Raw genomic sequence first — 26,921 nt, 5'->3', positions numbered from 1 at the left:
CAGGCTTTTGATATAATTCCTGCACTTATACTTGAATACATTTTACTGAACATAAAATATGGAAAAATTTATTCTTCAGGAAGTATGGTGTCATGGTTGTAGTTTTGCTATTGGTATTCCACATCATAACATCATAAACAGCCCGGATAATTAAAGGGTTAATACTCCAGTTTCACCAATTGACAACCTTGCAGATTCTTGCTTCTCAAAAGAGAAGAACTACATATCCCAGTGGACCTCACAATCAGAGAAGGAAGATACGTCACGGAAACCACAGGATTTGAGTCACGGGATCAGGCTCACATTCTCTCTCTGGCAGCCAGACAGGGGTAGGTGTGATTCCATGCCATGTGCCTTCATCAAGTAGGCCTTTTGTTTTTGGAAACTTTCTCTCTCTTATTTTATTTGATTTATTACCCTTACTTTCAATTAGATTGTATTATATTGTGTTATCTTGCATTCCGATATCATAGTTAGTAAAATACATTTTCCTCCTTAGATCATTGCCACTGCACCGTTCTTTCTCCTTCTCTCAGCTCAGCTCCCGTTCCCCTACCTCTTTCCCTTTTCCCTTTCCATTTTTGGGAGCCGGGGGGCCCATGGGCCTACTGCCCCCTGTCACAGGTATAGATTTATCTAGATTGATCTACATAACTCCATGATATATGGGAATAACACTGAAAGGCCTTAAACACTTAGAAGTCATAGAATCACCAAGGTTGGAAAAGACCTCCAAGATCATCCAGTCCAACTGTCCATCTATCACCAATATTTCCAACTAAACCATGTCCCTCAGTACAACATCAAAATATACCTTGAACACATCCAGGTCCTAACATCAACCCCTGGGCAACATCACTTGTGACTGATTGCCAGCTGGACATGACTCCATTTACCACCAATCTCTGGTCTTGGCCATTCAGCCAGTTCTTTATCCAGCAAAGAGTGTAGCTGTCCAAGCCACAGGCTGCCGGCTTCTCCAGGAAAATAGTGTGGGAGACAGTGTCAAAGGCTGTGCTGAAGTCTAAGTAAACTACATCCCTTTACATGAGCTTCTGTTACTTCAGTACTGTGAGTTCTCAGAGTCCTATCACAATCAACAACTTCCTTTCTCTTTTTCATTACATACATTTTTTGTATTCACAGCCAGCTTTTCTTAAAATGAAGATTGGTTGTTTTTGGAAATCAAGTAGGAAATTGGTATTTCCTACTTGATTGTCCCGTTGAGTATTTCTGTGTCTGCATGCATATAAACTGGTTAGTCACAAGATTTGCTAAATAAATAAGAAAGAATGTGATATAATTCTGGTAATTTTACAAAACTATATAGTATATTGATATAAGAAATTAAAACTGAATTTAAATAATAAAATGTTACTACTTTAAATGAATACCCTCTCTGTAAAGTATATTGGCAGCTTTAATCTGCCTGCTATGTAATGTAAACAGTGTTCTGATTTCCTCAGTGGTATCACTGGCATTACTTAGACAAATAAGTTGATTCTATTTACATTCTATCAAAACCAGTAGTATTTTAAACTTAAATCTGATAAGTAATATGTGATTGTTCTCTCCCTATTCAGTAAATTAAGATTCCATCCTAAGAGCAGTAAAGTCAATGAAACATTTTGACTTACGTATGGCTTTATCCAAAGGCCTCATGAGCAGTGATTTTTACAGATGTATAAATGTATAAAAGCATGTCTTCTGACTTGTGCAATTTTGGAAATGCAACTGAATACAATTTGTTTCTAATGAGGTATGCCACTGACATCCAGAAAACACAATGCGAAAAGTTTCTAGACCATAACCAAGAACATAAAGTATAGAAAATACATAAACACATGAACTAAAACAGCCTTTTGAAATAGGTATGAAATAGCATTGTATATGGGAATTACTAGGTCACAGCCTGAACCAGTGATTGAGCACCAGGTGTGAAGGCATGCCTAATCCACAGAGCACAGGTACAGGTAATGCACCTGAGTGACCTCCCCCTCATTTAAGCGTTAGCAGTGGAGGGAGTACCATTTTATTTGGAGACTGTGCCCTTCTTGAGGCTCTATCAGCTTTTGGAAAGGGTAAGCTGTTTTTTTCCTGTTTTGCTTTGTAGACTGAATGCTGGTAAATACCTTTACAAGTCTGCTCCTATTCTGATAGAAGGCATTATTGTGCCTTCTGTTACCTCACACACTGAAATTAATGTGTTTATTTGGAAATGATGAAAATGTATGTAAATGCATAAAACTTGCGTTTTTTTTTTTTTATCCTCTGTCAATAAGATTATGCAAACTAGGTTGATCTACAAAGAAAAAAACAAAATCTTTAATGAAATATAATCTCCAGATTTGTTCATTCTGAACTACTGGTAACAACTCTTTACACACTTCTATGTGCTTCCTTGTGAAACAATGTGAATCAAACTACTACGTGATTTTTATTGGTACCAAAACAACAGATGCTCCCTGTGTTAAATACTATCCAATCTCTTTATTAGCAATTAGTGGAAGATTTAGTAGAGAATTACTGTTTTGTTAGCTAGATTAGAACTCAAATGTGCTATTAAGACTTTAACTAACTCTTGGACGTATAGATCCTATTGTAGAACTATTCTGAAACTGGAAGTGGCCACTCCAATGTATATTTTGAACAACTAGGAATTCAAATGTACCTTTGTCTTCCTTGGTATTAGAACTGACTTTCAAATGTCAGCAGTAACGCTTCCCTCAAGGTAGGTTAAGTGTCTGTGATAAACTGTGCTAACTGTGTAGCTAATAAAATTATAATAATGGGTTACAGAAAGCTCTTCAAAGGCCATAGACCAAATACTGAAGTTGACTGGAAAGGGGAGGAAAAAAAGAAAAAAGCTTGATATTTATGTTATGATCTGCCAGCAGTACCAGCAGTATAGTTTGGAAAGCCAGATACTTATGAATGAGAACTAGAAAGCATTCATACAAGAAAAATCCATGCGAATATTCTATATATATATTCTATATATATATTCTATATATATATTCTATATATATATTCTATATATATATTCTATATATATATTCTATATATATATTCTATATATATATTCTATATATATATTCTATATATATATTCTATATATATATTCTATATATATATTCTATATATATATTCTATATATATATTCTATATATATATTCTATATATATATTCTACTTTGTGGGACTGTGCTTTACTCACTTCTATTAATGAAAATTAAACTTTCATATGGTAGTTTTTGTTTGCAATTATATAATAGATGATAAATTAGGAATGCCAGTTTGGAATGTCCGGCTGGAATCTGAGGTTTTTTTTGTTTTGTTTTGTTTTAAGGCACAGTATTGAAGAGACATCATAGAGAGATAAGGGAAACTCTCAGCAATCTGTAGTGGTTGTACTTCTAATTAATGTAGGAGAAAGCATTTGGAATTTCAAAACTAATTAATGTAAATGGAAAAGTACCCTCTGCGACTTTCTAAATTTAGCCAAGACTATTAAGTTTAGCAAAAAATCAAAGCAGGCAATAAAAGCAAATATGACAAAGATGAAGTTTGTCATGGAAGACATAGCTTTGTTGCTATGTATCAAAGGATGGTCTTACTGGCCAGTAGTACAGGCAGAGAATCCAGAAATTGGATTTAAAGAGATGTTCAGGTTATAGAAGATTATCAGAATCTTCCTATGGGTACAGGCATAGCCAAGTGTAAGTATACTTTGATTGCTTTAATTCTATTCAAGTTGAGCTCTGTCTACGCTAGCTTACTGATCCCTTTATACTGCTGCATATAGGGAGGGTTATAGACTGACTATGTGCTCACAATAATAACAAACATATATAACTTTTCCAAATATCTAAAACATTGATTGCATGGCACTTTTTACTTGCTTAGGACCTCAAACTGGACAATTACTAAAGCATGAGGAGGGATTTCAGCTAACAGGGGTCAGGTAACGTGTTTCAAATGTAATGTAATTTTCTATTATTTCTCTTTCTCCTGTTGTAAGACCACCATTAGTTACAGAACGGACATTCTTGTAATGAATATTGCATATGACTACTTTCTTACAAATGAAAGTAAGAATAAAGCCTGTTGTTTCTTGATGAGACAAAATCTTATTACTATGAACTCATGCTTTCTTTACTAGAGTGACTATATTGCACTGCTAGATCAACATGCTATTCCAATTAAAGAGATGAACTGTTTTCTTTGTCAGGTGAATTTTAGAAGCAGATCAGCAGCACACAAGGCTCATTTCAATTGTGGAATGACTTAAATATTCTGAGATCCTTACTTTGGAAATGGATTCTTCTGCTATCCATACAAAAACTACTCCAAAATTGTCTCCTGTTCCCTAGATGTACATTTCAACATTTTTTACTTTCCTTCAAAACTATGATGAACCAGCAATTCATATGCTAAAGCAAAGAACTGTCAAGCCCATTGTTTATTGCATCAGCATTATACTAAGTCATCTATCTACTTAAAGAGCCGAAGATTATTATGAAACATTTTAGACTCTAATTTTTACAAAATGCAATAAAGCAAAGGACTTCAAGCATAATAATAGTTTCAAATTCTGATGCAATAATACAAATAAATAAATGGCAGTAGATGTCAATCTTAGGACAGAAGGAAACAAAAATATTTTAAAGACAACCTTTTCTACCTCACAGTCTTTACATTATTCATAATAGTGATATGGGCAAGCAGATAAAAGGAGATAATAACAAAATTTTCAACTTCCACAGACAGCTTCTGTCAAAATAAGAAGACACTTAAGGCTCTATATTATGTATCTATACGAAGAAAGAGTGCTAGGAAGACCTCTATTTTTTTTTTTTTAACAACGGTCACAGTAGCAAAATGTAGTTTTAAACATGATTGAAATTAAACATGGTTTTCTGAAGAATATAGGGAAAAAATTAGTGGTTCTAATCAGTGGAACACCTGAATTAAAGAACACTAAATAAACATACTCTGAAAGAATGCCTGAATACTGCGACTTGAATGTATTCAGGAGCCATTTGCATCTTTACTTTAACAAGCTCATTTCATCAAAGGCAACCATTTCATTTCTTCAAATAATCGATTAGTTTGGGATAGATCCAAAATAAACAAAGCAGAGGTCCTGTGGAGAGCAATTTCTTAAGCACAAGTGAGACAGCATGATTTACTGGGTTGCAGAAGAATCTTCTAAGAGAAAAATCTGAAATTCTGATAGCTGGAGCTTTTGAAAACTAGACCTGCCAACACTCCACAAAATATGATTCCCAACATCGATGAAGACTGAACTTGTCTTTCCCTAATCTGATTTCTGTGAACTGGCCAAGCATATGTGATTGAAGGGAAACTGAATTTAATTCTATTTCCATTTATAGTAGAAAGTGTTGTGAAATCAAGACAGAAGCTGGGCTATTCATAAAGTATTTATAAGAAAAGCGTAGGCACCTAACTTCCTGAGGAAAAAGCACTCCTGATATTTTTGAATTGTAATTTCATCTGCATATTCAATTCTTAATAGCTAATTATACAATGCTGTGCTTGATTATAAACATTATCTACAATCAGATACTCTTTTTCCTCCAAAGGCAGGTTTTTCAAATAACTTTTAGACACTACTTCTTTGGTGTAGTGACAACAATTGAGGTCATCACTCTGTATTTAACACATTATGGAGGTTCATACCTAGGTATTCGCTGCCACAAACAAGTACAGTTAACACATGCTTCAATTAAAGCATGTCTTCAAAGTGGGGATAAAGGATTATAAAACACCCTAGTACTTTCACATTTTCAAATGCCAGACTGAATGATTCTCAGGTCTGATGAAGCTGGACCAAAAACACAGTGCATTCTGCACAGGTGGTTGCTCTTTTGCAGAAGTAGGTATGGCCTAGAGCAATCCTGATTAGATTCAGTTTAACAGAGCATTGTTATTGGATCTTGCCATCAAACCTACATCTTAGTCATAACACTTTCTCCAAATGTTACTTTAGTGGTATAAAAACCATCTAGTTTTTCAGATTAATTGTATTCTCAGGCTGTGAACATTCCAGGAAGCTATAGAGGTGTGTAATATAAAAATAAATACTCTTTAGCTTCCCAGGTGCAACTCCACAGAAGTATTTTATCATTTTATGGACAAAAGCCAGCCACTTATTTTGTGTTTTGTAGTCAGTGCTGGAAACACATGTTAATATGCTCTGTAGTCACATAGTTTGTTTCTTTCCTCTAAGGTAAGTATCAATTTCTTGTTCTTTGTAATAATTCAAAGGCTCAGAGATGAAAAGCTAGAAAAGCTAGAAGGGAATACTAGATCAGCTTTGACTAACTTCTTTACACTTTCAGATTTCAACACATCTTACAGAGCCAAATGAAATATTAACTTATCTTTTAGAAGGGCAGCAGTGTATCTTTGGTTTGAAGATATCTGGATGTACACCAGTTTGATCATCTATTCTTTCATTGCTAAGAAGTTTATTAGATACTTTTCCATCAGAAATGATCTGTCTTTCTTTCCTCTATTTCTCCCTAACTTGTTTGCAGACAGTATTTTTTTCTTTTAAAGGTTCTTTGTGTATGATAACTGAGCAACATGTCAAACTTTTGTCATTGTGTGGACAAATACTTAGTTTTCTGATTTAATTAGTCACTGCAATTCTGTAGATTTTACCTGTATCCTTTCCAATTTTGTAATATTTATTTAGTGGTTGAATAGAGATGCTTCCACAAAAGTTTTAATCAACAGAATAAACAGAATTAATATTACATCTGTATTATTCCTTTGGTTGGAAACCAAGATGTGCTTTTTTTTTTTTTTTTTTTTGCCACTTTTTTGCTTTGAATGTTCTTGTACAAGCCATTTCCCTACTTTAAGATCTAGTGTCTTTTGATGGTACCATCCAGAACTACAATCCTGTCTAGCCTTTAGCCTGGCATTCTCACTTCTCTGTCTATTAGAACAGTTTGTGTGAACACATGAGGCAGCCAGACTTTAATCTGCTCATCAGCTACTTTATCCCTATCATGCAATGACGCTTCTCATTCAAATACTGTATGTTAACAAACTAGACACTTTATGAAAGTCTTACACTGAATTCTATTAGGTATTGCTATCAAACATGTAATGAATAGTTCGTAATTATATTTTTATCTTTTAATACTTTTTTTAATTAATCTTGCAAACAACAGTTCTTTGGTGGATGATAGGTTGGCTGTGAGCCTGTAGTGTGCCCCGGTGGCCAAGAGGGTCAATGGAATCCTGGGGTGAACTATAAAGGAGTGCAGCCAGCAGGTCAAAGGAGGTGATCTTCCCCCTCTATTCTGTATTGGTCAGGCCTCACCTGGGCTACTGTTTCCAGTTCTGGGCTCCCTGATGCAAAAAAAAGGCAGGGAGCTCCTGCCTGGAAAGAGTCCAGCAGAGGGCCACAAAGTTGATAAAGGGCCTGGAGCATCTCACCTATGAGCAAAGGCTGGATGACCTGGGTCTGTTCAGTCTTCTTTTCTCAAGGCTGAGAGGGAACCTTATTAATATTTATAAACAAAAGGATATGGCCCATCTCCTTTCAGAGGTCTGTGGGGACAGTATGAGGGGAAAAGGCCATTAACTGGAACATAATAAGTTCCTCACCAATATGTGAAAGAAGTTCTTCATGATGAGAATGACGGAGCACTGGAATGGGCTGCCCAGAGAGGTTGTGGAGTCTCCTCTGGAGATATTCAAGACCCTCCTGGATGCCTACCTGTGCAGCCTGATGTAGGGAGTGTCGTTTGCAGGGGAGTTAAACTCAATGATCTCTGGAGGTCCTTTCCAACCCCTACAATTCTGTGACTCTAGAATAATCAGTATTGATATATTCTGTAATGTTTTTATAGTACTTGCTTCATTTCTTAATACAGGCTCTTTATCAAAAGATAATGAAGTATCCTGCTTTAACAAGTCACTTTCTTATTCCTTAGGATACAATTCTGTTATTCTAGGCAATTCATTCTGTCAGTTAATCTATTTCACTGTCATCACATTGGTAGTATTTTTAATGTGATTACTTCAGACAATTATTATGTTAAAAAGATTAGTTGACTGTAAATGCTCATACAAAATTATGTTATAAACTCATGGACACCACAAGACAATCGTCTTCAATTCAGAAAGTAAGGTGATTCAACTGCCACTCAGATCAATAAATGGAAGCAAACATATAGCTCTTTAATATTATTTTAATTAATTTTAAAATGTTACATTACAAATTAAAATATTTTATTTATTTATTTTGCTCCTTCAGTGCTTCCAAGAACTCTCTCTGTAAGGGCAAAAATAGGCCTTAGAAAAATGAATTTAAAAAACACTAACTCCAAGAACATTCTTGCAATGGCTGTTGAATTTAATAGCAAGATGTTTGCTAACTTCAGTGGCTGTTGCATTAGGCTATAGATCATGGGTATCCAAGTTTTGGCTTGCCTGAGCTGCACTGAGTGAAGTGGAACTGTCTTGGGCAGCATATAAAGTATATGATATAGTTGATGTATATAAGTAACAATTTTTAAAAACTATTTTTTATTAAACAAAAGAAAAAACAACAACCAAAAAAAAAAAAAAAGAGCAAGAAAAGCAATTAAGCAATTAACTAGTAGGATATTTGACCACTGTGTATGTTTTCTTGAAACTAATGCAACAGTGTCTCCTTTGATGGAAGTAGTTAAAATTCTTAATGAGATCTCAAGGCGTTCATCAGATTTTTTTAATGAAATTCTATTCTTCCTGTACTTCATCCTTGAAAACAGTTGTTCAAAAATGTATGTTATGCCAAAAAAAGCAATGACATCAATAAAGTGTGATTGTAAAGCAACAGATATTTTTTTCTCTGGTGAGATAGGTCTTATAAAAGTCTAGTAAAGGGAGATGATCAGCTTTTTTCTTTGAGCTGAATGTCTGATTCCAACTCTATACTTTAAATTTGACAAATTGAATGTATTGTGACTGAAAATGGCACTGCAAATATATAAAAAATTGATTTTTTTCAGAAATCTTGAAACCTGTTCTGAGATTGGCTATATGTTGTCAGAATAGCAGAAAAACTATGAAATACATATCACAAAATTAACTTGTAATGTTTTTAATCACTTCATGCTTTTATTGAGCTTTTTTGAAGTGTTGAAAATTACAAAATTTGTCAGCACACCATGAGTATTCTGGATATTTTTTCTGCAGAGAATGTGCTAACTTACTGAATTATTCTATGAAATAATTATTAAACTAGGGCTTGTGTTAAATAATAAAACTTGCATATCTGCTCAATAGAAAAAAAAAAATGCCTGTCTTCACAGACACATATACACATTTAGTAGGTTGAAATATCGTTACTGGTAATCACTGTGCCACTGCATGGCACAAGCACATGCAATGTGTAATATACGAGTTTCAATCTGACTGTGTGTGGTAGATGGATTTAGAATGTGGTAGAAGGATTTAAGGCTACACTGCCCTCCTCTCCACAGCATTCCTTTGTCCGTGCTCAAGCTACACGCAATTGACTCAAAAAATATTGCTTAAATAACATAATCTTAAAAGTGTATGGTCATGTGGGTCCATGTTACTAACTGTCCAGCAATGCATGTAGCCTGCATGCTGGTGTGCCTGTTATAAATGATATCTCACTCAAAATGCTCACGGAGAACACTGTCATTTGTTTGATGCTATGGTTCCTTTTCTCTGTTTGGTGCTCACTGAATGTTTTCAATAGATGTGAAGAATGTAACTGGGCATTCTATATGATGAACATAGGACTACATACGTGAACACACATAGCCTTATTATAATTATAAAACCTTATTTTTCTTTTGATCTTTAAATAAGTGTTCTCCCTCAACTGATGTTAAACAATGTTTATATCGTATAGGATAATACTTTGCAGAAGGAAATTTAGCTGATCATCCACTATGGAGAGAAGGTAGACCCTGGGGTATTTTATTCATAGCCTACGTTCTTCAGAAAAAAAACTAGAATACAGTCTAACAATTCTCCTCTAGTCATTGCTAGTAGTTGAGCCCAATTATTCACTCCTAATTTATCCAAAGAATATACTCTGAATCTAAAGTCTGATCCCAACTGATTCTGTGAACAGCAAGACTTGTCTGCGTGCATTACACTGATGAGTAGGGACAATAATTGCTGTCAATGGTGGCCAACGCAAACAAGTATTTGTAATCCAAGACACTTTCATTTCTGCTTGAGTTGACGTGAGTTTGGAGGCAAATGTTTTCCTTTTAATTAATATGTTGTATGTATTTAGATACTTTGCTCCCTTGTTGACTCTGTTGACTAAGGGATTTAAACAACCTTTCCCCCCAAAAAATCCTAGCTTATTCAAACCTTTCAGGTCTTTACAAAGAAAATAGAAAAAGAAATAGTCCCAAGACATACAGAAGCAAGTATCAGGGAAGTTCTGCAGAAGAAATGTCATATTATTTGAAATTAAATGATGACACTAAAATAAAAAAATATAATAATAAAAATGCTAGCTTTGGTTTTCGTTCCATAAAATATCATCAATATGATTTTAGCCTGATCTGATCTGGAACATAGCACATGGAGATCTGTATAACTAAACAGACAGACAGTTCTACATGGGGCTCATAAACAGAACAGACTTCATGTACTGCCATGTAACTGTCATGCCTGTGTGAGCACGTAATTAAATTCAAACATGTTGAACTGGAACTGAGATGCAATGGATGTGGGAGCCTGTATAGGAACTGTTAGGTCAGGGCCTGAACCAGTCACTGAGCACCTGATGAAAGGGTGCAGCCAGACCAGGGAGCACAGGTGGAAGCAAATAACCTGCGTAACTGGAAGGGTCCATCCCTCCCTAACCTCATTTAAGGGCTGGCAGCTGCAGGGGAAGCACCTCTACTCAGAGATAATCTTCTTTGGAGTGTTCAGCAAGCTGTGATCCTTAGAAAGGGGTAAGTGATTTCTTCTTTATTACTGGATTGTGACCTCTCCCTTTCTTGGTTGATCCAAAACTAGTTTAAAGCAGCTATATCTACTATTATCTATCATTGCAGAGCCCCTTTAAACCAAGTTCTTTCACCCACCCACCCGTGTACTTCATGACATAATTTTTAGTCAGATAGAATAAGTAGTAACAGTAAATAAAGTTATCATGCATTAAGGAAAATTTCTGTTCCAAAATTGGCTCAAAGCATGTGTCTGAGAACAATTCAACAAGTTTTTAATGCTATCTTTTTGAGCAGTCAGCAACAATAACTAGTCAGATCAAACACCATTAGCTGAGTGCATACTAACTGTTCAGAGCCAAGTTCAATTAAGACAAACCACCTTTTACAAAAGATTTCCACTTCATAGTGAAAGTATGAGAACAACTTTATTACAAGTATTTGGAACATGTATGACAATGCACACAGCTGCTGACCTCCAGAGGTCTAATCTGAGAGACTGTCTTGCCATTAGTGAACTGATTAACTTACAGCTGTGAGAACTGTCTACAGTGACAAATGGTTTTGAACAATTTTCATATTTCTGGGGAAAAAACCAACATCAATTTTATTCCTGTTGATTTTATTACCTGATACCAGTGGATCTGGCTAAAATAATTTTGTGGCAACAGCTTATTAGAATATGACATTTCTAGCAGAAGAATTTCATAACTCCAACATGCTCGGATCTCCCGTATCTTTTTAAACATGGCATTTGAAGGTACTCAGCATCACTGAAATCATAAATATACACAGGAGGAAAAAGTAGGTACGACTAAGCACACATTGCTATCTTATTTTAAAGAATTAGTTTAATGCAGTTGAGAATACTGATAATTCAAATATCAGTGTGATAGTTGCCTTCAAGTACTTGATATAAATGATTGCATAGAAAAAACTAATGCTCTCCTGCGATCTTTATTCCTCATGTCTAGAACAAAGTATGCCATTTAGCTGTAATTAAATGCTCCCTTGGTAACTTGTATTCAGCACAACCACTAATGTGCAATAAATCTTTTTATACATGACTGATTACTCACCTCATCAACTTGAGGATCTTGAGCCTGAGCAGCATTAGGCACTGGGGAATCACAGTCTGGACTATAATGTTCGCAATAGTCATATGCAGCTCTAGGGTCAGCTATAATCAACAACTGTTGGATCTCACCCTGTAGGAAAGCATACGTAGATTAAATAACAAAAAACAAATGTTGTCTACTGTTCATCATAAGTTTTCATTTAGAAAACAAAACTACGCACAGAATTAGATATTGCATGTTATCACATTATGTAAATGTAACATATCTACTTAATTTCTGCTACTTTTCTAACTATTGTTCACCAGACAAATAGTTAGGTGTAAAATTTTGGCTGAACACGCTGTCTGCCTTGGAAAGGAGAGGGTGGGAAGGTATAACTCCTGCTCTGTCATTTTCATGCTGTTTGTTTACTTTTTCACTGGGAACCGGTCTAAATTCCTAAGATTTAATTCAGGGCACTTCCTACTACCAGCATGCAGCTCAGCATGCAAGTGATCAACTGTACAATTGTGAGAGTTTGCATCACATCTGAACTCTCAAAAAGAAGGAAAACAATGAAATAGGTTTCACAAGAGAAATAGTTCTTGGAATAAAAAGCAAATAGACAAACACTGTGTGAATTAATACTATAGAATATATTGAAACAAACTTTATGTATCATGTATAAAAACAACATTGCACTAGAGACGTGCTATTCTGGATAATAAAAATGTCTTTGAGATCCCCTACAGTGATCATGTATGTTTATCATTTTCTACAGAAAGCTGGCTGATATTCAGTGTGTTTCTTAACAACACTACCATTTAAACAGTGTTTGGCAAATTCCTGCCAACATTTCTGCTATAAGTTTCCTCATTCAGGAGGTTCTTATGCTGTCGTAAAAACAAGGTTGTTGAAAATTGGCACGTTCTAGGTCAAAACCTATTAATTTCAATTGCCCACTGAATTTCTACATAAGGAAGGGGGGATTTTTATCCTTTTATATATCTCTAAGGTTATTTTATTTTGGTTTTACCAGTAAGAGGGTAAAGGAATAACTTTGTTGGTATACCTCTGCATGCAGAGTTCTTTCAAGCAGAGAAATTCCAACTGGTGGAAATGTAGAACTAGGAAAATTCATGATCACCTCAGCATTTCCAAAATTGTTTGAAACATTTCAGAATAGCAGCCTTTAGCAAATAATAAAACTTGGATAATAGTTTCAGATAGTAAAGAATAGTACCAAATCCAAACACTCCTTTTCCAAAAAAGAAATTACAGAAACTAGCAAAAAACAAAACAACAACAACAAAAAAACCCACTAACTGAAATAATCAAAATCCTCTCTCCTCTTTTCCTAGTTCTAAAATAATTTACCAACATATTTAACATGGAATATGAAATATTTAAATTGCTTAGCATATAGTGGCTATAGATTACAAATCTGATTGTTACATTAGTCTCAACTTCTTTTACTTTACAGACTTATTTGTATCTCAAATTAATTTAGAGCTGGAATGTACTTCCTTTTTAAGCTTCTAGAAATGCTACAGTGCAGTAGTCTGTCCCCATCAGTGGTTTTGAACTGTCCCTGCTATGTTCTTTTCCTCTGCTAACTGATGCTTCCTTATTTGGACACTGACCTACATACCCTGCTGTACTTCCAGAGAAATTACCCAGTTGATTATATACACAACTACTTCAGGGGTACAACTGGGTGCTTCAAATAGTTTTGTACAGTCAGTGTCAGTTTTGGTTATGCATTCCCTTTCTCCATCACAGTGTGTTTCCAAAGTGCTCTTCTCTTTCTCTTTCAGTAGCCAAATTAAAGCTAAGAAAAGTACAGGACTAAGTTAGAAAAAAATAGCAACTGAAAGACAAAAGAGGTAAATCCTTGAACAAGAATCAGAGTAAGTTGCTAAGAGCTCCTGTCCTCTGCTGAGTTCAGATCGTTTTCTTGCTGTATGCTCACGTGTGCTCATACATGGCTTTCTCTGTTGTCCACATAGATCAATAAAGAGTACACAGTGTGCCAATGTAAGTAGTGTAAGAACTGCTCTTGAAACTGCTGTCTTTTTATTACAATTAACTTAGAGAATCCAGCTGGGGGAAGATGGCTAGTATTCTGCTGGAAGCTTGCTTTGTGCTCACCTTGAATGCCATGGTATTTGGCACTTGTTCTTGTTGGATGTTGTGTTTGCAAGAAGCACTCAGCATGCTGTTACCACTTGGCATAGATGTCACTAATTGCTTAAAGCTGTTCCCAATCCATTGACTGTACTTCTCAGCCCTGCCTGTCTACTTGTCATGGGTTCATGTAGAGGGAGGCTCTCAGAAGTCTTGCACAATAAACGCAAAATGCTACTGGCCATTCATGTGTCATAAGGTTACAGAGAAGCTAATTTATTTTCCATTTGGCATCTCAAATGTTGATTTTTTTTTTTTCCTCTTTTTCCTTCAACATCTCATACAAAAATACTGTTTTTCTTATAGTACTCTTTTGTCTTCGTTTTCTTGTCTTTGCTAATTAAATACCTTCTTTCAGTATTTATGTGATGTACTGACAATGTTTTTTCCACAAGTCAACAAAACTTTCATTTCAGATTGAGGGAAACATTTCAGCACACAAAATTTGACAAATTATTGCTGATTGTGACTTAGTCATGATGTAGTCACACCATTTTTTTTTTTTGACAAATATACACACTTTCTCATTGAGAATTTTTCACAGAATTATTTCAGAATTATTTCAAGCTTCAAAAGTGTGTTCTTTGATTTAACCTTTTGAAATTTTGACTCCAAGATGGAGTGTTATAGTTGTTTGTGAAGAATCCACAAATACTTAATCTGGCTATACTCTAAGGCCTGGACTCATGAATTTTGGGCAGTTAACGATCTATCTGCACAGGTCCAAGAACTTTAAATGAAAATATGTATAAATGGAAATACGGGTTAATAGCAATTCTGATAGTTAACCTGTTGAGGTATCTAAACATATATGCACATAGGCATAATGTTATTCCTATATAAAACTTGCAGGACGAAAGGAAATCTCACATGAACTATGAGAGTAAGAGGGGGGAAAACAGATGGGAAAAGACATGAGAGAATAAATTACATCTGAGCATCCTTAAAGCAACTAACAGTACTCTGAAAAGTGATTAACATTTAAAAAAAAAAAAAAAAAGGCACAAAAGGTAGCTGTCTCTATAGATTAGTTCCATTTCCTTTCCTACAAAACTGTACTGACAACCTTTGCTGGATAAGACTGCTCAATCAGTTTCCTACACTCCCTCATCATGGGCCTTTCCAGAAGAGGAAAGCTCCCCAGCTTCTAACATGTGTCACGTAATGACACACAGGCTGAAAGCATATGTACACTGGAAAAAAAAAAAAAAAAATCCTTTTCAGTGATCCCAGATGAGTAAATCAAAACTCTATCAGCAGAAACAATCTATTATGATCTATTTTATAAAAAAAATAAATTAAACTAACAGTGAGATGTCAAATGCTATAGTGAGACGACTTTCAAATTGCTTTGTATTTTTCACCAAGTTTTAACAAATCCAATCAAAATATATTGAAATAAGCAAAGGAAGCTAATTTCCAAATACACTAGTCACTGATTCTCTTGTGAATAACTTGTGTGAGCATAAGATGCATAAACTGCACTTACTGTGCACAATGGGAATTGAGGTACTATCTGAACTTCCACCACATTTTGATGTCAGTGATAAGCAGATGGTAGTAGAAGGCAGAGGTAGACAACTTGTGTCAAGGTATCAGAAAATTACACACAGCAACTTTTCCATGTTACTATTTGTAACAGTGTGCATAATTCTATTTGTCCAGAAAAGTACCAGTAGCCTATTTAGCTCTCAATATGTGCTGCCTTATAACATTTATAATGCTTTTTTTTATCCTGGAAAATAATTGATGTATTTTAAGCACTGTTTATCAGATATTACTCGCATAATGGACGTGAAAAAGCTGAGATCTCTGTTGTAATTGCCCATAGGTAAAGGAGAACATTTAGCAACATATTTAAGCATACCTAGTAGTAAGTATGCAAGCACCTCTTGTAACTAAAATGGGTCAAATTGAAGACATTTTGTTTAGATCATAAATACTTAAGTGTCCATTTGAATAAAAACAGTACAACTCAGTGTATAATTGAGTAGTCCATCAAGATATGGAAAAGAAATAGTTAAAGTCTACAAATGTTTCAGCTCCCCTGCTTTGGGAATGTGCACATAACTAAAATCACAGGCTTCTGAATCAGCCTCATGGTTATATGAAATAAGCTGCCAGAGAATCATAAAATAACTTGCCCATCAGTTATGCCTAGCATGCAAACATGATACAGAAGGATTACTTCTGTGGTATTACTCTAAAGGGGACTGTTGCTACTCTGCAAAATACTCCTAGACTGTTAAGGGGAGTTAATTAGATGTCAGGAAATGTTTGCTTTTTTAGCGTGTCTTTGTAGCATGCCAAAGCAATTGTGAAGAACAAGACTACAGAGCTACAAAGATGGGAGAATATGCTCAAATTAGTTGAATGTCTGCCTATTGGAACAGTGGGACATTTATTCAGATTTGTTTTCCTATGATAAGGAACAGCTTAGCTTAGAATAAGAAGTGTGTGATTAATTCAGTTGCTGAAAATTCCTCTGTGAATCTCTGGCACTCTACACTGACACCGCAGAATAAGGTTTGTGTATCTAGATGTGGTTGAAAAAGCACATCTCACTGAATAATATAATCCATAGTCTCTTCAAACTTCAAAACACAAAATATACCAAGTTGTCTAGTGCAAAATGAAATGGAGACACGGTTTGTAGGAAAGCAATTGACTGCCAAGTTCTCTTCCCAGTTTGAAGGGCTAAATTTCTCTTGATGTAGTTTTTGCTTTAGTTAGCCTCAGGATAGTAATCTCTACATCTGATTCTAACTTTTCAGAACTTCTATTAGATTCCACAGAAATAGCAGAATAAGGAAAACATTGTATTTGTTACAGTGTCTGATTTTTCTCAATACTAAATTGTTGAGGGCCCCAGATGTAAGGAATAAATCATTATATCATTATGAGCAAAAAGTGTTTATGGTTCCTTACTGTCTTAATTATGTCAAAATCTTATAAAAAATCTTAAATATTATATGTCTTATTGAAACATTGAGGCAAATTCTTTCCTTTAAACTAAGTGATATTACTTGTGCTTGCTAAACATGGTACATTACAGAAGTACAACCATAAGGTAATCCATTTGTCAACTATCTTTCACCTTTTGTTAAAAAAATCTCCAATCCTACCAGCATTGTAAAAATTCATACATTTGTCTTTTTTAACAAGACTGTAAAGACAATCATGCTATATGAAGAAAGTAAAGCTAAAACTAGTGAATTTTTCTCCCCCAGTATTTAAATTTTTGCAGTCTTGTTCCCTAGTTCTAAAAGAACCTCAGACAGTTCAGTTGTATGGACAGATGTCTGTCATATCTCTTTCTCAAGAAGCTTAAGATAACTCTGCAAAGTGAAAGTGAACTTTTTCCAAGGAACATCAGGTACATACCTCTTAGGAAGCTCTACGGGACCTTCCCTGTTTGGTCTACAGGGGTAAACTTCACAAATGATTGAAAACTTTTTTTTTAAATAAGTTTTAAAAGCTAGTCCACTTTGTGGTTGTACAAGTAGCATTCTACATAACAATGTGGCTGAGAACTCAGGCTGCAGTTTCTTACTGTAAAATAATGGGCTCTCTAGGATTATTTCATTATGAGAAGTATGTAATGAAGGAATTCCTTCAGTGTCTAATTTAGATATTAAAATATCAGGAAGACTTATCACTTATTAGCGAAGCACAATACTTCAGAGTAATATTCTGGGGAAAACATATGCTTATATAGATAATTAACTTTTAAATATGGCTATGTAAATGGAGATAAGTACATAACAAAAGCAATGATAGGCTCAGGAGAACATCATCAATATTTTTCATTTTCATATAATGGCTAAAACCTAGGAATTCCAGGGTGGACTCTCCAGTAAGTGAATAGAAACCCTAACCTGTGTGTATATGACAACTTCCTTTAATTAGTTAAGTGACAGTTCAGCTATAGACTAAAAAGAACAAAAGTCTAGACAGCCTGGATATTATTACTACTGAAGTTAGAAAGTCTGCTGCAGAATTCATTTAACCTTCCTGCAAAGATTTGAAAGATTGAAGAATTCCAGGGGCCCTTCATAGAATATTCCATAATCCAGGCCCATTTCACGATATAGCTAGAGAAAGACACTGAGAGCCTGCCAGGCTGCAGCACTGTAAAAGCAATACACTGTGAAAGAAGAATTCTGTACTGGTCAAAGTTTCCACAGAAATCAATGTCGTCCTGATTCTTAGAAAGCCTATGGTTACAGTAGTATATGTTCAGCTTAGTTTAGAAAAGGGTTGATACGTTCAATCATAATTTTTAACCTTCAAAACATGGATGTTCACAGATCAAAGCCCACTGCAATTCTTGGCTGAGATTGTATCTTGTTACTATACCTGTATATACAGCATGCATACATAACATGCACAATATGAGACCATTGCTTAATGCTATACAGATATTCTCTCTCAAAAGGAAAATTAAAAAATGTGTCTAAAGATCTGAAAAGGACATCCTATCTTCTGGATGAAAGCTCTGCTAATCTTTTAAGTTGCCACTTATTTTCAAAACCTTACTTACAGCTGTTCACTTTTTGAACCCAACTTTTTAATGTTAAAGCTAATTACAAACAGTTTAATTAAATGACAATTTCTTTGCTTCTTGGAGACATCTTGAAAATGAACTTGAACTCCCTCAAATCTGCTTTCAGAAATAAGGAAAATAAAACTGCTTTTCTTCCTCATGTGTAAGATTGGAAAAACTATTTAAAAAAAAATCACCAAATCACCATTCTTTCAGGAAAAAAAAAGACAAAAAAAAAAAAAAGCAAAAACAAATAAGCTAAATAATAAGTTTTGGGGGAAAAGGCTTTTTAAATTATTATTAGATGCCCCTGAAATGGAAAAACCTGTTGCTCTGTTTTTTTGCTATTACTTCTTTTTGTCCCAACATAGAAAGTTGGCCAGTTGTCTGGTGTTGATAGCTAGAAGTATTCTTATAAATAATTTTGTCAGGAAGTGATTGCATTTTTTGATTCACATATGTTGAAAATTATTTTTCTGTCTGACTGACAATAAGCATTTAGTTGGTTACTTGCAATTATTAACAGTGATGCAACACGAGAATTACTTTGGCTATGTCTACACTAGCTGGAAGAGCAGCCCAGCAGGCTAGTATAAAACAGGAGACTGATGATTCATTTTTTTATGCCTTTGGGGAAGTTTTATTCTGGGCTGGCTTCTCCATTCTACTTGAGCTGTACAGCAAGTTTGGTCAGCTAGTTAAAACTCTACTCTTTCTGCTACTACTGCCTTCTGCACAGAACATGTACACTGATGAATGGTCTTTCTGCTCCTGTGTGGAATGGACTTGCCATTCTTAGAAACATGCAAAGGATGGTTGCTGATCTGAAAGGGCCTGTAAGTGAAATCACTTTGGTGTCAAGATATTATCACTGTGCCTTCAAATGCCTACTCAGTTTGTGAAAGGACTCTTATGCTGTACAGATATATATGAATATGTGTTTTCTATGAAATCAGGTGAATGCCTAGCATCAAAATCAACACCCTTTATTGATTAGGATTACAACAAGGATTTAGTCCTGTAGACTGTGTGTAGTTAAAACTTTCATTACTTTTAAATCAGAGTTTTATATACATCAGGTTTTATTTTGTTATACTCATTTACGGTATGATACTTAAATAATCACTGTATCAGTCTGACACCTGGGGAGTTTTGAAGGAGAAAGTCCCTTTAGGGAAACATCTGCATAATGACTGTGTCAGTTAGCGACTTATTATAAAACACTTGTTGTATTGTTCGCACCAACAGTGCTAAATGAGGAGTGACAAATCCTTTAAACTGGCAAAGAATAAAAGATCCCTGCTTTTTATCAACTATTTAAGCCATAAACATACTTCAGTGGACACAGTTAAAAATTATTAAATTATTTTACTAGGTGCCATGTACCAACATCTGATCAATTTCTTCCAGCCTCCCCTGGAAGATGTAATTATTTTTCCCAAAATTACAATCAAATTACCCAGAATTTGACTGTATTTGCTAATATTTAGTAATATTAACTTCTGACTCATGCACGTATTCAAGGATTCAGAGCAATTTATATATACTCTCTAAGGAAACAGGAATGTATGATGCATGTAATTGGTTACAGTACTGATTCTGACAGCACTGGAGTGCTGTCACAAAGGGAGTGAATTCCCTTAATGATGTAACTACTTCTTCCTGCAGTTATACAATGCAGTATGAACGGGTTCAGGAACAGAAGAAACCCTTCCTTGCATCTTACACTAGTAGGTCACTGAAGTCTAAGATTACATTATTTATTTACAGGTTCATTATTTAAACATTTTGAATTTCCATTGAATTTTAAGAAACTGAAGGGTATTCTACAGTTCCTGTGATGAAATCCTTGGTATGACCAAACATAAACAAAAACAAACCCAAAAACAAACAAACAAAAAAAAACCTGAAACATTACTAGCTAAGATATGCTGACTCCTGTTCTTACCTCTGCCATCAGAATGGTTCCAAAGAATGTTTATCAATCAGGTGATAGGTGCTTTATATATAAAAGTATAAATATAAATATATATATAAAAAAAAGAAAGCAGGTGACTGTATGCTTAAATATTTCTTTTTATGTAGTTGCTGAACTTAAGCTAATCAAATGCCATATGGAATGTCTGTCCTATACAGTTTTAAGTCATTAATCTAATGTCGTTGCTGAATAAACGAATTTTTATAATTTCCCTCATATAGGATGAGACACGTAACTTTTTTCATGTTTATTCAGTGTCTGATCTGGCTTCCAGATACAGCAGGGTTCACAACACAGAAATACCACCAAGCAGGTCCACAGAATGACTAGACATCATACTGTGCTGCTATTGTTATTATGAATGAGCTAAATAGAGCACTTAAGATGCAATGAGGAGACTCAAGAAGGAAACAGATTCCAGGAGAGAGAACTTCAGAAACTTAGCAGAAGTAGCTAAAGGGTGGATAAAGTCATGTTGATGAAACAAAGGAATGCTATCTGTTTAGGGAGTAGAAAAAACATGACGAACTCAGAAAGAACTAGATTATATTCTGCTTTGCCAACAGTTGAAGAACATGTATCAGTAAAATTGTATATGACATAGTATTTTGTTTTAATACTGAGAGATGTTTTAAGAGCATATTTCCAACACATACTTTTCTAGCTAAAGATTCATGTAACTGTGAACATATGTATAAATATGCTCATCCTGTCTCTGCAGTAAAATATCTCAAAACAAATAACTGTAACCTGCTATTTTAAGTAAGAAACAAGTAAGCATCTACAAGAAGAATATAAATGGTTTATCTGAGAAAAGGGGTGCAATCAAGTATGTAAGGAAACGTAACAAGGAAGGAGTATGGAAATCTACAGTGACATTGCAAATGGTAGGCATGTTGCTGCTCTCAGTACTGAATACTGAGATTCAGCTGGTAAACTAGCATTACAGAAAGCAGCACTATTTATGGTGTGAGTCCAAAGCCAGTTTATTTCTTAGTGGGTCTTAGATGGAATGGATGGACTGACATTTTAAGTCAGTATAGGAGACTACAAGTAAAAATTTTGGAGGATCATTAGCTTCCTTTATTATTCTTGATCACATAAAATCTCAGACCAAAAAAAAAAACTTGAAGAAAAGTATTTTTATTTAAGTCACTGTCACAGATTATTGCAAGTTGACTACACATAAGTTTTAATTCAAGAAAAAATATAGCAGTTACTTTTGGGATTTCTTCAACTAATCTTCTAGTTCTGATTTTTAAATGCCAATTTAAATCTGTTAAGCGTGTCTTCATCCAACCTTACTTTGTCCTAACAAGCCAGGGCCTGCTGCTTTAGTTTCTTCTGTATGTTGCACATATTTTCATAATTTATAGCCAAACATTTATGTTGTGACACGTGGCTTCTGATCTAAGAAGGAAATACAAATGAAAATTGCACGTCCTTCTCCCACCTGGAGATGAGAAGTGCTTGTTCTACACCAGACAAGCCAGCTGTGGAATTAATCTTAAAAGGAAAGTGATGTGCATACTTCACTATTGACTCCAGATAAATTAGGCTATGAATACAAGATGTGTACCATAATGATTGATCCATTAAGTCATCCCAGAAATTCTCCCAGTCAGAATACTCATGTTTTGTCATATGTCATAGGATGTCTGAAGGAAACAGTGCCATAATGTTGCACTTAAAATTCACAATTTCTTTTGCAACACATATGCAGCTCCTTAAGCATGCACACTGCTTAAAGCTAGGACTTCATCTCTGGGTGTTTATGGAGCACAGATGTTAAGTATATGAACTAAATTAACTACTGATCTATATTTTCTTGTTCAGTTTTAATTCACACTTGACAGTTTTCACAGTTGCATAAGCGCATTATAAAAGAAACTCTATAAAAGAAACTCTATAGTGCAGATTTAGAGAAGCTGCATTATTAGCCTGCAAAAATAATTGTCGACATAAGAATTCTACCTAAAAAGGCCTCACGATTGGCAGCCACGTACTTCCTCAGAGGCATTTTACCCTTCCTACCCGTATTTCTTGGCCAGTAAATGATGGAAACATATATGTCCTTATTGCCAAAGTACGTTCCAGTTACTGAAAAGATTAATAAGTGGGATAAACGATATATAAGAGATCCACAGTATGTAGAAAACTTTCCAGGTCCTTCCACCCATCTCTCAAATGCTGTTAACCTGCACAAATACCAGTAACTGCTTAAGAGAGACAGAACTGAAATAATATCATATAATTTTATCATGATAGTCAGCTTTGCCAGAAATTCTCATAAATATCTCAGGTATCTCAATATTAGGCAGGAATACAATAAAAGCAAGCCCTCTCCAGATACCATATAAGCTAAAGAACAGAAAAATGCACTGTAACTTCCAACAATAGAGACACTTCTCAGTTTCACTTGTTTTTCATATCTAGCTATCCTAACACATTCTATAAATCAGTTTCAACATTTTATCAACTTTTCCCATTAAAAAAACAATTCTAATCTGAATTAAATCCTTTTCTCAAAACTAAATATCTCAATTTTCGTAAAACTAGATTAGGAAACAAATGGAATTGAATATTGATTTTTACCTCAAATACTTCTTCATCCAGAATCCTTGTTCCAAAGACAGTGATGCCGTTAGTGTCTACAACTGGTTTGCCACTTCTCTCCAGTGGTTTTGTCGTTTTTTTGTTGCAGTCAACAATCATTGTAATGCTTTTCTTCTCCACGCTAATGGCTACTCGATGCCACCTATCAAAACATAATTCTACTCTAACTCTTGTTTTGAAGAGTATGTCAATGTATTTATATCAAAGCAGTTTACTGCAGTTAGTGCACTGATAAAAATTTGCAGATAAAATTTTAAATGTCTCTATTTCCTTCATACATGCACAAATATATTGCATTTTGTCTATCCACTGTATAACTTAGGTTCCTTCATACAAAGGAATCTGATCCAGAGCCCACTGTCACAATCCTATAGCAGGTGAAATTCCCTGAAGCTTTACCAAGAGAATATTAGTGAACTCAAACTAGAAGCGTGTGCACTGTTAACATTTTATCAGAATAGACTAATTTGATTTTCCAAATTACTTAAATTTCTCATGTGAAAAGCTCACTCGGAGCAGCTCTTAGCTACTATGTTTTACTACCTGTTCTTGATGATTGATCCCAAAAGTTTTATAACATTCTTTTGCCTTTATGCACTCCACAGCTGCAGATATTTTTCAAAGATATATACAACAGTTCCAACATAGTAGCTTTTCCAGCTACAAATACTGGAATTGATTGCCAATGTTCCTGCAAAAATAGCTCCATCTACATAAAACTTCACCAAAAAAGTGAAGCAGTTCAGAATATTGACATGTATTTAAAAGACATATAAGAATGTAGATTTTTAATAATTTGCTCAACTGTACTATGTTCTTTATGGCACTCGAATGACAGAGTATATTAATTAGTCAGTCTCCCTGCTATGACAATTTAAGTATCTAAGAACAAGGCACTTAATAATTTAACATGAAAAAAAAAAAGAAAGTGTTTTTGATGCAAAAAATGTTGAGGCTGTCTGTTTCAGTGAGACAACTTAGACAACGAGCTGCTGTATATAAAAGGGGACACCTCAAAGCTAATGGAATCTGACTGCTAAAGAGTATCAGTGAGCCAGAATTCACTCATGTTTACTCTGGATCACAGTTAAATATTATCATTATAAAAGCAAACTGTCCATGCATCCTCAGGCACATTACACTGTTTACACTTCTTCAATATATTTTGAGATGAAGGTTGTTGCCCTAGATCTTTCCTAAAAGAGCTGAATCAGAAGAAAAACATAAATTTATTTTTGAAAGCATGCAGAAGTTGAACATGTGGAAAAAATAGCTCACTGCGTGGATGTGACTGACTCCAGTTGGTTTAGAAGTTGTATATGCCCACTGCAGAAAATTGTACCAAACTAAGTTCTTTTCTTTTTTTTTTTTTTTTTTTTTTTTTATTTGTACTAGATTCTAAACATTTTAGGTGAAATTATGAGAGCCATGTTCAGGTTTCATGGTATAACTTCATTGTGTGGCAACTCAAGCCATAATAATTGATAATTACATTTTAAAACATATTTTCTTTATGTTTTTATTGATTTACAAACATATTATTGTAGTTGAATTTACCAATCTGTTTATTAAACAAAAAGCTGTAATAGAATTTCAGCCTGTGCATCTCTGATGCATATGGCAGCTTTTCTTGAACTGTGGCACAATAAATATTAAGTCTTTGAAAGGATACACATCTCTTCAAAAGCAACAATAACAAATGCAAAAAGTACTAGAATGGCATAGTTCTCCAGCTGACTTTTCCCTAATTTCCTTATACAGAAAGATCTTATTCATCCACTGTTTTGGTTTAGGACAGGAAAAAATATACATTCTCATGTCGATTTACCTTCACTCTTCGTATCACATCCAAATGGAGACGATGATCCTTAAAGTAAGACTATTATTTCAGTCTTCTAAAAAACAGGAAGAGTCTTCTTTTATTTAATTTTAACTTCCATGTCTATTTCCTCGCTCATGATTCATAGAAATAGAAAAATGGTTTGGTTTTATTTGTGGCTCCATGCTCCATTTTAAGCTGGAGTTGTGTTCCACTGCAAAGTTCCTCTAATTTTGTACCACAACAGTCCAACTATATGAAAATCATTGATAATTTATTTAATTATTTACAATATCTATTTGGAAAGACCATCATACAGTGCTCTATGATTTTTTTCATCTTAAAATTTTGCACTTACTTGCCATCAGCAATGTTGACTGTTCTGAAAAGAGGATAGTCTTCCGGGGCAGGGTTTCCATTTTGGTCTTCAAAGAGGAAGACAGGGGATCTTCCAACTTCAACACCTACTTGCTGAATTCCTTGTTCATTGTAGACAGACAGAAGGAAGGACTGGATACCCTTTTTAGGTTTTACTGTCATCAATATTGAAAAATCTTCTGGAAAATCTCCATCTGTAAACAGAACAAAGTAGACAGTTACAAATTCCGAAACTACCCTATGGACATCTATGTTTTTTCTCTAAGAGGAGCCTATGTACAACCTGGTTGTTTTTTGTTGTTGTTGTTGTTGTTTGTTTGTTTTTGTTTATTCTCTGAAATGAATATGGACAAAACTGCCATAAGAAAATGTTTGCTCTCTTTTGTAACTGTGGTCTTGCTTTAATTCTTAACATATACAACTTAAGGGTTCTTAAAAACATGATTTTTAAAACTATTGAGAAAATGCTCAAGGCAGGTGATGTGCACATCTAGTCTGGGCATGTGCTCTTCAATCAGATTATATCCTATGAAAAAAACTTAGGAGTTTTATCAGAAAGGTGACGTAAAATGACTCACATACATTCAGTAGTTCCCATTGTCACTGCAATGATGTAATATTTCCAGATCTTACACATACGCTGTGTGAATATAATATATACTCCACTGTTCATCTTAAAATTCAAAAAATGAATAATTTTCTAGCAGAAAATGAATGTAAAAGTTTAAGCACATATATCTTTGGGTATTTCTGGATGTACATTCCTGTAATTTCTACACTCTTTCGTAAAAGATATCTAATAACTGACAAATAATCAGTACAACAAAATTCTCAACAGTTATCTTTGTAATTGTAAATGCCTTCCAGTCAATGAAATCAATGTCTATTGTACTCTGGTGATTATTATTAGATCTATTTTTAAATGATGAATGCATTGGTGCTCTCAGCTTTTGTCATCAGTTCCCTAGAAGCTAGAAGTTAACCTATACTCTCTGATAAATTATAGGAGCTAGATGGAAGCAAGCATAGGATGAATTACAACTCATTTTGTTTAGCTAAAGTGGTATCTCACAACTCAACCTTGGTTATCACATGCTGTCTTTTCACTATCATAAAGCACTAAGAAAAAGGGACAAACTCATTCAAACATCTATAAGAGTATTCTTTGAAAATGAAGGATTTCTTGTGGTGGGGAGAGGATATCTGTTTTGCAGGACTCAAAAGGAAGCAATTATAATCATCTCCTAAAAATTGTTTCTAGGTTCTTTACTGAAGTAGAAGGTAGCATGACATTTTCTTGTATTAAGCAAGGTTTTGTGGTGGTTTCTTTTTACACTGTGAGTGATTAGTGCTTTTTATTTGACTTG

The 26,921-nt window shown here is 34.6% G+C and overlaps 1 protein-coding gene and 1 non-coding gene across 10 annotated transcripts in view; both read right to left on the bottom strand.

Moving 5' to 3' along the window:
- COL11A1 (collagen type XI alpha 1 chain) overlaps positions 1 to 26,921 on the bottom strand; it is a 146,843-nt gene that overhangs the window by 101,022 nt on the left and 18,900 nt on the right. For all 9 annotated transcript variants that reach the window (XR_005861921.2, XR_005861922.2, XM_040704931.2 and 6 more), the window contains exons 3-5: positions 25,535 to 25,748; positions 23,337 to 23,499; positions 12,052 to 12,180 (exon numbers count right to left, since the gene is read on the bottom strand). Coding sequence is in view for 7 of the 9 variants with exons in the window: in XM_040704931.2 (XP_040560865.1) it covers positions 12,052 to 12,180; positions 23,337 to 23,499; positions 25,535 to 25,748 (506 nt within the window). In the remaining 2 variants the exon portion in view is untranslated. The remainder of the gene's footprint in view (positions 1 to 12,051; positions 12,181 to 23,336; positions 23,500 to 25,534; positions 25,749 to 26,921) is intronic.
- On the bottom strand, positions 7,343 to 7,447 carry MIR6561 (microRNA 6561). The gene has a single exon (NR_105428.1). It is a non-coding gene; the product is annotated as a microRNA 6561 (primary transcript).

The sequence above is a fragment of the Gallus gallus genome, chromosome 8 (genome assembly GCF_016699485.2).
Source record: "Gallus gallus isolate bGalGal1 chromosome 8, bGalGal1.mat.broiler.GRCg7b, whole genome shotgun sequence".
Taxonomy (NCBI): Eukaryota; Metazoa; Chordata; class Aves; order Galliformes; family Phasianidae; genus Gallus; species Gallus gallus.
The sequence above is the reverse complement of the archived record's forward strand: the minus strand, read 5'-3'. Positions and strand labels throughout refer to the sequence as shown.